We start from the raw sequence: 12,203 nt of genomic DNA on the forward strand, positions 1-12,203 counted from the left end.
TTTGTACGGCTGTTACAGGGGATCGTGGAGCAGCGCCGGGTACGACCGTTGCTGGGTGTAGTGGAGCAGAGGGCCGCGGCGTGCCTCTGGGGAATAGCCTGTCGTTGTCGAGAGATGTCCGACTCGGGGTCGGGCTGCGGAGCCGAAGATGTCCGACTCGGGGTCGGATTGCTGGATCAAGGGGCTGCCGACTCGGGGTCGGGCTGCGGAGCCGAAGATGTCCGACTCGGGGTCGGATTGCTGGATCAAGGGGCTGCCGTAGTCTTCCTGGGCGCGCGTGCCGGTCACGTGGGGCATGGTGGCTAAGTTCCCCCGTAACAGGAATAAATTGACACCTTGAATCCATGATCATAATGCATTTAATAAAGAATTAAATGTTGAATTTAAAATTTAAAATTTGAATTTCAAATAAAGATTTAAAATTCAAAATTTGAAATTCGAATTAAAATTTAAATTTGAACATGGGATTTGGGGATGGGTTAGCACAATCAGATTAGTTGACTAGGTTAGACCTAATCATGAAATCAAATTGAAATGGACTAACTTAAGAAACATCATTTAATCTAATCAATAGTTGAACTAGACTAAATCAAGGTTTATAAAATGATCAAACTCAATAGTTGTAGTTTATCATATCCAAACATTTCAATTGGATCTGATTGTGGCTTAGTGGTCGAGCCCGAGTTCCCAAGGATAACCTAAATCAACTTGATAAACCAATTGGTGTCTAAGGTAAGTCGGCATTTGATCATGGTTTTTAATTGAGGCTACCTCTTACCTGGCCAACATAGTTGGTGTCTAGGAAAGAGGTTAATGGCGTAACCCTCCCATGATCTCTCTTACCTGGCCAATTTGGTCGATCAAGTTTTGATTAAGGTACCTTGATACTAGGCACTCACCCATGCCATTAAGAAAAATCAGTGTGACTGATTTAGGTGTCTAATAGACCAATAAGAGCTAGTCCTCTATATGATTTGGTGAAGTCAGTGGGAGGATTTAGAATTATCGGTCAGTGTTACATATCATTTAAAATCCTCTAAATTATTAGGTCCTTAAAATGATAAAGTTATATAGATAACTAGATCATAGCCTCCCATTAAGGTGAATGATAATAGGTCCAATATTACAGTTGAACATGCAGGACGCTTCCGTCTGGTGTTCCTCTAAATACTGGAATTATCCTTCATTATATGATAGCTTTTTGAGCTATCTAATTGTGATTAGGTTGGCCGAGCCTTCCTCGGGCCTGATCATACATTAGGTAGTATCATCGAGTTAGTTCATTAATGGTTGGACCTAACCAGGATTTTCAGTGGAGGCCTCCGCCTACTGATTACCACTTGGGGCAAAATTGATTGCTAGAAATTGTTTAGAGAAATAATTGGTAATGTACCTACCCTTAGATGCACATGGGTTGGCCGAGCCTTCCTCGGGCCCGTATGCAGTCTATGCGGATTCTAGTACCCACTAGGGAATTAAAGTAATTCCTCGAATTAAAGGTAGAGGCTATTAATTCGATTAAAATAGTGGGAGAAAACTTTAGACTAAAGTCCAAGTCTTTAGGATTAAATAAATCATATACTGATTAGTTGGATTTTTCCTTTATTTTTCAGATATGGCTAACTCATTGTCCCTCCGAACACTATTAGACAATGATAAGCTTAATGGACCTAACTTCGATAGCTGGTATCGAAAGATGAAAATAGTATTAGAGCATGAGCGGATCCTGTATGTGATATCGGATCCTGCACCTGAGGAACCTGCAGCCAATGCACCACGTGCAATCAGAGACGCTTATCAGAAGTGGCTCAACGATCGCACTACAGTGCGTTGCATCATGAGGGCCTCGATGAATGATGAGTTTAGTCGTAAATTCGAGGAAGCGCAGCCAGTGGAAATCCTTCAAATGTTGAAGGAGTCTTTCGGCACACCTGATGATGTTGAACGACATAAGACCTCCTGCGCTATATTCAATGCCCGCATGAGGAAAGGGGCATCGGTCACCGATCATGTATTGTATATGGTCGAACAAATCGATCGCCTAAGTAAACTTGGCTTTCCTTTGCACGAGCAATTGGGCAAGGACGCCATTTTGAACTCACTTCCCAAGTCCTACCTGACCTTCCTTAGTCATCATAGAATGACTAAACCTGAAGTATCCTATCATGGTTTGCTAGGTTTACTGCAGACCTATGAGAAGGATCACCAACTCAAAAAGGAAACGGTGAATGTGGTAGGTGGGACTTCTGCAGGACTTTCTTCCTTTAAGAAAGGAAAGAAGAAGAAGGTGCAAAAAGCTCGTGCTGGGGTCTCTAAGCCCAGCCAGACTAAGAAGCGTAAAGCCGATAAGAGCAAGGCAGAGTGCTTCTTCTGTAAGAAGATGGGTCATTGGAAGCGGAACTGTCCGGCTTACATAGCGTCCCTTGATCCAAACAGGCCTAAGAAGAAAAAGCAGCAAACAGTTGCTGCACAAGGTAATTATATGATAACACCTTGTAATTTTTCAATTTATGATTCTACCACTTGGGTATTGGATACCGGAAGTCCAATTAATATTTGCAATTCATTGCAGGGACTTCAAGTTAGTAGAAGATTCAAGAGTGACGAGAGATTCCTGAACGTTGGAGATGGAAGATCAGTTCCAGTCCTAGCTTTAGGAGTCATTGAGCTTGTTTTTGAATCTAGAGTAGTCATATTAGATGATTGTCATTATTGTCCAACATTTTTAATGAATGTCATCTCTGTAGGCCTTTTGGCCAAAAATGGTTATTGTTTATCAATAAAAGAAAATTTTTGTGATATCATTTTGAATGGTATTAAAATTTTTCGTGGACAATTGAAATATGGCATTTATACTCTATCACTGCCTGTGAATGTAATGTACACCTCTAATAAACGCCCTAAGTTAGATAATGTCAATGAAGCCTATTTGTGGCATTGCCGGTTAGGTCACATAAATAAAAACAGGATAAACAGGTTAGCCCAACAGGGCATTTTAGAAATCAATGATTGTGAATCATTGCCAACTTGTGAATCCTGTCTTCTGGGTAAGATGACCAAGTCACCTTTTTCTGGAAAGGGTGAACGAGCTAGCAATGTTCTTGGCCTCATACATACTGATGTATGTGGACCTATGAACGTAAGTGCCAAAGGTGGTTATGCCTACTTCATAACCTTCACAGATGACCTATCCAGGTATGGGTATGTCTATCTGATGAAGCATAAGTCGGAATCATTTGAAATGTTCAAACGATTTCGTAATGAAGTAGAAAAACAGACTGAAAAGAGTATTAAGATCCTTCGGTCAGACCGAGGAGGAGAATACCTTTCCGGTGATTTCTTGACTTATCTAGAGGAGAATGGGATTCTCTCACAATGGACCCCTCCAGGAACACCTCAGCACAATGGTGTATCCGAAAGGAGGAATCGAACTCTGTTAGACATGGTTCGATCCATGATGGGGTTTACTAGTCTGCCTGTATCTTTTTGGGGTTATGCTTTAGAGTCTGCGTGTATAATACTAAATAAGGTTCCAAGTAAGTCTGTTGAGAAGACTCCATATGAGATATGGACTGGGCGTAAGCCGACACTTTCATACCTTAGGGTTTGGGGATGTCCGGCTTATGTTAAACGTTCTCAAACTGACAAACTTGGTCCTAGGTCCGATAAGTGTTATTTTGTAGGGTACCCCAAGGAAACTAGGGGTTATTACTTCTACCTTCCTAATGAACAAAAGGTGTTCGTAGGACTTAAGGGAACCTTTTTGGAAAGGGAATTCCTTAGTGAAGGAATTGTTGCCTCTAAGGTTGAACTTAATGAAGCTCAGCAGATGGAAGATTTAACACAAACTACTGAACCCACAGAACCGGATTCGATTAGATCAAACCCGGAGCCCAATGTAGAAGCACCATTAAGGCGATCAGGTAGAGTACCGCGTCAAGTGGACAGATACTACGGTTTCTTGGTCCAAGATGCAGATCCTATTGAGCTTGATGAGAACAATGAGGATCCGATTACCTATATGGATGCTATGCAAAGGTCCGACTCTGAGTTATGGCTTAACGCCATGAGATCCGAAATGGAATCCATGGAAATCAATAGTGTATGGACACTAGTTGATCCACCCGAAGGGATAAAACCCATAGGGTGCAAATGGATCTTCAAAAGAAAGAGAGGCGCAGACGGAAAGGTGGAAACCTATAAAGTCCGTCTGGTTGCCAAGGGGTATCGTCAACGTTATGGTATCGACTATGACGAGACTTTTTCCCCTGTGGCAATGCTAAAATCTATTCGGATCATGCTAGCTATAGCAGCATATATGGATTATGAAATCTGGCAAATGGATGTGAAAACAGCTTTTCTAAATGGAGAGCTGGAAGAAGAGGTGTATATGATACAACCTGAGGGTTTCACATCCATAGACGAGTCCAAAGTATGCAAGCTACAAAAGTCCATTTATGGACTTAAGCAAGCTTCTCGAAGTTGGAACATACGTTTCGATAAAACTATCAAAACATATGGCTTCGTTAAGAACGAAGAAGAACCTTGTGTCTACAAGTGGGTTAACGGTTCAGTGATCACATTTCTTGTGTTGTATGTGGATGACATTCTCTTAATTGGGAATGACATTCCTGCATTACAAAATGTGAAACTTTGGCTGTCATCACAATTCTCCATGAAGGATTTGGGAGAAGCATCCTACATCTTAGGGATGAAGATCTATAGAGATAGATCTAAGAAGTTGCTTGGATTGTCCCAATCCACGTACATCGACACTATGTTGAAGCGGTTCAACATGGAGAATTCCAAAAAGGGCTATCTTCCGATAGGCCAAGGAATTTCTCTCTCTAAGAAAGATTGTCCGACAACTTCCGAAGAGAGAGAGCGTATGAGTAGAATCCCATATGCTTCTGCAATAGGTTCTATCATGTACGCCATGACATGTACAAGACCGGATGTTGCTTACTCACTAGCAGTAGCGAGTAGGTATCAGTCTGATCCGGGTGAGAACCATTGGAAGGTGGTGAAAACCATCCTTAAGTATTTAAGAAATACTAAGGACCAATGGTTAATCTATGGAGAATCTGACTTAAAACTTGTGGGGTTTACAGACTCTAGTTTTCAGTCAGACCATGATGACAGTAAGAGTATGTCAGGATTTGTGTTTACCCTGAATGGAGGAGCAGTCTGCTGGAAAAGTTCCAAGCAGCATTCAGTAGCCGATTCCGTATGCGAAGCAGAGTATGTTGCTGCATCAGATGCGGCAAAGGAAGCTGTTTGGATCAAGAAATTTGTAAATCAACTTGGTGTTGCTCCCTCAATCAACGGTCCAGTTCTTTTGTATTGTGACAATACTGGAGCCATTGCACAAGCAAAGGAGCCAAAGTCTCACCACAGGACCAAGCACATTCTGCGTCGCTACCACCTTGTACGAGAGATCGTGGAACGAGGTGACGTCAATCTTCAGAAGATCGATGGAAAGGAGAACCTAGCTGACCCATTCATTAAAGCCCTTTCTGTAAAGGAGTTCGATTATCACAAATCGAAGATGGGTATAAGATACTGTACAAATTGGCTTTAGTCCAAGTGGGAGTTGTTGGGAATTGTGTCCCAAAGCCAATTTTTAATTGTAAGAAATTGGATTATGTATATATATTTTATTAAAATGAATAAAAATTTATTCTGGTAATTTTCTATTCATCACAAGTGTTGCATCTTCAAATTGAACTCCTGTGTATTGTGATGAAGTCCTTAGGACTAATTTAGTGGATGAAAGAGGTTTTATCATTTAGTCCTTAAACCAGTTCGCGACCAAATGACAAGCTGTCAATTGGACGATAGCTATGTCAAGTATAGGTCGTTGTGTGCCATTTAGTTGGTTGTCCTCTTAAACCAAGGAGTGTGGAGACACTGTATGGCATACAGGTGAGATGTAGGAGTACATCGTCACTGAATAGTGACTCACCTGCGTAGCACTCCACTGTCGGGAGTTAGCTCGTAAAACGTATGGGCATAAGTACCCCTTAGACCTGAGACTGTCACGGTGACTTGCAAGCAACTCACTGTACTTAGGCACTGGATGACCTGAATTTCTAATTCAGGGATCGGAAGGATGCTGGGTGCAGTCAAGTACTCGCGAAGTCTGTGTACGAGTCAAGATGGGATTGACCGCTCCAGATTAGAGGAGTTGATGTCTTGCTGTATTTCAATTCAGTAAAACCTTGGCCAGGGTAAACCAAGTGATGGTCACTTGATTTGATTAATTGAAATATACTATGGATGACCGGATCCAGAGTTCGACAGTCCACTCTGAGGTCATCTTGAGCATCGAAGGTCATAGGGATGAATTATGCAACAACCATACGTCTAGGTTCTTGAATGTTGCTTTGCATATTTGACCTATCCGGACGTCGGGTATCATTGCTAGATGGTCACCTCGATTAGTGCATGGAGTAGTCCATGTACTACCGGCTTAGTGTTCGAACCTATCGGAGTCACGCACATTAGTCAAGCTGAGTAGGAAGGTCTTGACCCAATTTAATTAAGAATTAAATTATGGGTCATTTGGAATTTGGCTCTGTCTATGTTCAGCTAGCACTGAACATGAGGTACATGCTAAATTTCATGGATGAACAACTAATTAAGTCTGTATTTCGGGTCAATCAAGTTTTAATTAATATAATTGAACTTGATCAGGACTCAGTTGTTGAGATTGGATTTGATTGGGTCTAAATTAGTGTAATTGGGCTCGATCATGATTTAATTGGGATTTAATTTCGTATTTGTTCTGATCTAAGTCGGACTTGGATCGAGCCGAAACTAGACCCAATTGAATCTCCTATGAGTCAGACTCATGTGGAATTTTTTCGGGTCAAAAATTCATTCAAATGGGCTGCAAATTTGGTTTAGAACCAAATAGACTAACTTATGATCAAATGGGCTAACCCATTTGTATCAAGTTGACTTTTCCCATTTTGTGTGGTTGCTGACCGTGAATAAATGCCATGGACCCGTGGACCACTCCCTTCACATGGACCCTTAGCATTTGTTTTGTGAGCCGCGACTCACCTGGGACGCATGAAACAGAGCTTCTCTGTTTCACGCGTCCGCAAGCTTTCCGACCAGCGAGTGCGCGGCCAACCGGCCTCCGGCCAGACGACCGACTGGACCGGAAAGTGCGGTTTTGAACCGCCAACATTCCAGTCCAGTTTGATTTTTGAAATCCGGCAATAATAGGCATTAATCGCTGGTTTATTCCATGGTTGTTTTTGAAACAACCGTTATCAAATTCATTCATATTTGATAATGAATGAATTCAATAACGCTGGACCATTACGCCTCTTAACTCCTCTCAGCGTTGGCCTATTTGTAGGCCACCGTTTCCTCTCGAATGGAGAGAGAGAGAGAAAAAAATTTTCTTGGGAAGAAAACGTCAGACAGAGAAGGAGATTTGATTCTGTGGAGAAGAAGAAGAAGAGAAAGGAAGGAGTCCTTTCTCTCTGGTGGTTTGGAGTTCGGCCCAGATCCGGTGTCCTCTCCTCCCTTCCATTCCCTCTGTGATCGGGATCAAGAGACGGGCATCTGTGGCTTGTGCGTGCTGTGAAGAAACGGGAGAAAAGAAACTGAAGAAAGAAAGAAAGAGAAGAAAGAAAGAAAGAGAAAAGGGAACGTCCTTTTTCTGGATTTCTTTTCTTCCAAGGGTCCTTTTGCAAAAGATTGTTTTGCACGAGTAAAAACATCATCCAACCTTCTTGCGAAGTTTGACGTGCGTGCGAAGTAGAGGGCTTGTAGATCCAGGCCTCGCAGAGCTACCTTCAGGGATCTAGATCCAGATCCAGATTCAAATTACCTCGACCAACTTCCGCTACGGCCTTGAGGTAATTTTACACAAAAGTTAAATTTAATATTTATAATTGTTATAAATAAAATAAAAAAAATTAAAACTGATTTTTCATGCCTGGCGTTCGATTTTATCGGACAACTCGGGAAATTTTTCCTTCATAATTTAGAGGCTTATTTTGTTTGCACATCACAACCAAGATTTCCCCTCCTTTTTTTTGGTTTCTCGTCAGTGCAAAACGCATCAGTGTTCTTCCAACCTGAAAAACGGAAGATAAAATTGACCAAGGTGTTCTTCTCTTTTATTCTATCAGCTGTGTGGAGTCTAAATGCATTTCAGATAGCTGTTACTCTCAAAAAAGGAAGTTGAATAAAACATGACAAATTTCACTTGTTTCTTTACTAACAAGCATGTCTAGTTGTTTGGCAGTAGTGCTCTGTGTATTGTTCTTGCATTCCACAAACTGAGTGTACTCTAGATAAAATTCAGATACAACTAGCATTTTCTTTTAAATATGTTGAAGTGTAGTCTAGATAAAATTCAGATACAAGTAGCATTTTCTTTTAAATATGTCTTGTTTTCATTTTTCATTGGCTGTTTTTCATGGCCACATGGTTTACATCGTTGGCACACTGTTTATAACAAATGTTTCATTGAAACTTAGTACACAAGCGTTGAATATATCAGGCCTTCTTATGTAGTTTCCTGATTCAAACATTTTTTCTGTTTATTCACAACTGGGTTTCTTTTGAAATTGTGGATTCCATAGATATTTCTCTTGTTAAACTTGCTCTCTCGCTGTGAGTATCTCATTTGATTTAAATACAAAGGGGAAAAAATGGCTTTGGCGCTTAGTATTATTATTTCAAATATCTTTTGTCTATCATTATAAAAGTAAAATTCTCTTGTTGAAAAGTAAGAACATTTAAAAGAGTTTATAATTCTCGGTGGTAGTGATCTTGCATAAAGCAGATGGTACATGATAAGATTTGGATTATGCTCTGTATTTTTGTTGGATCAACTTAGGAATATTCATGTGAATGTCTGCATGCTTACAGTGAGGTCGCTGCTCTTAGAATTTGTAACAGGAACAGTAGCAGTAACATGTTAGGCTACTTCTGTCCAGAAAGCTTCCACTTCACAATAATTTCTACAATTTTTTTCTCTGACTTCCTGCTTCCATCCCAGTTTTTGCTGCTGTTTCAAATTTTTTCATCATTCAGCGATCTTTCAATAAGTTTTTGCACTTTTTTGATCCTTGTACAACAAAAAATAATTTGAAAAGCCTGATCAAGCTATGTTTTTGTTCAAATATTGAATGATTATAATATGTGTTTGGATCATATTATTCCAAAGAGTCGATATATTCTAGGTGGTTTCTACATGTGTTTAGGTACGTTATAGCTTGAAATGCCCAAATAACTTGCCATTCGTTCTTAAAATGCATCTGAGTCCTTCTCGAATTTCACTTTCTCAACTTCTGTCGCCTTAAAACTACTTGTCGATCTATATCAACTGTATGCCCCTTGCTGTTCTTTAGTTATTTTACATCTAAATAAATGAAGCAAGCACATCAATATGAATTGCCTTTTCATTTGAGAGAAGGTCGGGAATAGATAAGTAATAAAAACTGATGAAATTAAAATATCATACTGTTGACATGTTCCTGAAAACTCTTGCAGAAGTGTCAATTATTAGCAAAGATTTAGGTCCCGCCAGAAAGGGATGGCGTCCTTAGTACTGTACCATTTCAACTAGAAAATGGGACAGGAACAGTGTGGAAAACCGGTTCTCTCTTGAACTTGGATCCATTTTTGTAATCTTTTTCATTTTGTTCTTGCTTCTACTGATTGTTTTCGTCCATCTTGACTCGTACCAAGATTTAAATTCTTGATTATTAGAATGCTGTCAAAAAGCATGGCTTTAAATACGGCTTGCTAGAGGGGAACTTTGGAAAAATCAAGATTTACTTTAACCAATCTTTTCTGGTCATGCTCTCTCCCATGTAAGCTTTCGAAAAAGCATGACTATTGGAATGTCATGGAGTGTCTTTTTGTTACTGCGATTCAAACCTTATTGTGTTCTAAATCTGTAAGTGGTGGCTTAGCATTGTAAGCAAGCCTAACTGCAGTGTGCTTATTTGCTCGTAAATTGCGAGGCCCTAGTAATGGTACAATAAATGGCTTCAGCCACCGTTTTCCTCATTCTGTTTGTTCACCATTATTTTGATTGTATTTTTCATCTTTCCTAGCAAGTGCTATATCTGATCTCTCTTATTCCTTTCTTAAGCCCCTAAAGAGTAAGATAGCTGATCTGATGTCCATTTGGCTGTAAGCATACATGTGCTTCATCTCTGTTGTTAGGCTTCCTAGGCCTGGATTTAGGGTCATATTGTTAAAACCTAAAATCTTTTGAGGAATCAATAAGGGTTATGGTAAATTTTGAAATGACTCACTATTTGTTTTGACTGACTACCCAGCAGACTTTAAGTCGAATCTATTTCAAGGATCTTTAAGGCATTGATACTATCTTATTAAAGAAGTTATCTTCTCTTTATTAATTGGCAGCGCCATCGATTCAATGCATCAAATTTCTCCTACTTCAGTATTTCCCTTTGATTGCTTGAGATCAAGTTTTATCCTCAAACACCTACAGATGGTAGCTTCATGCAAACCTAGGCTAAATCGCTGTTGGCCTTTGTTAATTACACTTTGCACAGATGTACTGCACCTTTGACCAGAGAGAGAGAGAGACAGAGAGAGAGATGGAAGAAATATTGCAAGCTGTTAAAAATGTGTTGACATGACTATTTATGTAAATATATTTGCAATGTGCTATGCCCATTTCTCACAATTCTAAATAATCAATGGCCAAAGAAAGAGATGATAAAGGACCAACAACGGTCTATGAGGATAAGGAGGAGCTTTCATTGAAGTAGAGGCAGAATCAAATGATGACGATAAAGAGATGAGACATAGTAGTAATTTGCCAAATATTTGAGGTTAATTTAGTAAGATGTCAGGGATTGAAAAGAACCAAGTAGAGGGAAAAAGTAAAAATTATCCCAAAGCTTTGTATATAGACTATATGCAACAGATTAAGTAGATGTTCATAACGATAATTGGAAAGCTGCTGATGTCAACCAACAAAGCAGGGGAACATCAATTGGAGTCAACCAACAAATTAACAGTGTTTTTCTCTCTTTGTTTCATCGATTGAGATTAGGTTGGAATTTTGGAAGATCTTTCCATATGCATGTTTCTGCTATGATGATCTTTTGTTGTTTGTCTGCAAGAATGTTGCTTGGATCATATGTCATTTCCTTTTGTTATGTCCAGGTAACAGATCTGGTAAATGGGTCAAGGTGAATGAGAAACAGACACTGCATGACATCTTGCGGAAACCAGACTACATCATCCCTGCAATCCCAGGTATGTTCCTCTGTTTATAACAAGGCTGATGTTTGTTACAGCTATGTATGAGGTCAGTTCTAATTTGCAAATGCAAGTGCCTATGACATTTTATTTCCTTTGCCTTCACAGTATTCTTTGTTGTCTCAAAGAAATCCAGTTTCTATCATGATTTCAGAGCTGGGAAGTGGTCTGCACCCTGAACTGGTGTATCTACACAGAACTGTTGAATACTCATGTACTCATAGTCACCGGTTAGATGTTTCATCTGTATAAATAGTTGCACAACAGGCATATGTGGAAATGGGTCGTGCCGAATAATACATTAAGCATACTTGATGCTCAGATTACGATCATATGGGTATAATTTGCTCATCCTAGTGTCGCACTATTCCTTAATTGTATTCCAGTATATTGCAATTTTGCCGCCAAACAAGGTGGTTCGATAAATTATGCAGGCTATGGTATTCAACAGCATCAAAGGCCATTACGGAAAAATGTTGAAAGATGCTTCAGCCTCCTGCAAGTTGGGGACATGCTTTTGACCGACAGACATGCTGCTTGCTGTTTTTTTGTGTTCAATTAGTCCTTTCATGGGTGCTTGATAGAAATTGTTCAGAAATGCAATGTAGTACATGCAACAACTTAAGCAATATTCAAGTTCATGACCTCAGAATAGATTTTTTCACCTTTGCTGCGTCAGGAATTTGACCTTTTGTCACTTCATCCCTTCCATCCCCTGGATGTCCCAGGGATTGGATTGATGATTTTTATGTCATACCATATCAATGGAAGCTGATTGAACTGAAAATTTGAGATTATAATAAAACAAAAACAGATAGAAATATTAAGGCAACGCCACCAAGGACTTAGAAGTTAGATCGATCAATCTTTGAATTAGTGGTAGATACGAGCACAAGTATTCGGATCTCCGGCTTGATGACGGATGATGG

At 39.9% G+C, this 12,203-nt stretch overlaps 1 protein-coding gene across 2 annotated transcripts in view; it reads left to right on the forward strand.

The window, feature by feature from the left end:
- TPR2 (Tetratricopeptide repeat (TPR)-like superfamily protein) overlaps positions 1-11,938 on the forward strand; it is a 37,983-nt gene extending 26,045 nt beyond the window's left edge. For both annotated transcript variants that reach the window (XM_088721246.2, XM_008791708.5), the window contains exons 7-8: positions 11,179-11,271; positions 11,383-11,938. In XM_088721246.2, the coding sequence (XP_088577372.2) occupies positions 11,179-11,271; positions 11,383-11,453 (164 nt within the window). In that variant the 3' untranslated portion in view covers positions 11,454-11,938. The remainder of the gene's footprint in view (positions 1-11,178; positions 11,272-11,382) is intronic.
- Positions 11,939-12,203: the final 265 nt, after the last annotated feature.

This window comes from Phoenix dactylifera, chromosome 5 (genome assembly GCF_051530095.1).
Source record: "Phoenix dactylifera cultivar Ajwa chromosome 5, Ajwa_hap1_PhDact_Kaust_v1.1, whole genome shotgun sequence".
NCBI classification, from domain to species: Eukaryota; Viridiplantae; Streptophyta; class Magnoliopsida; order Arecales; family Arecaceae; genus Phoenix; species Phoenix dactylifera.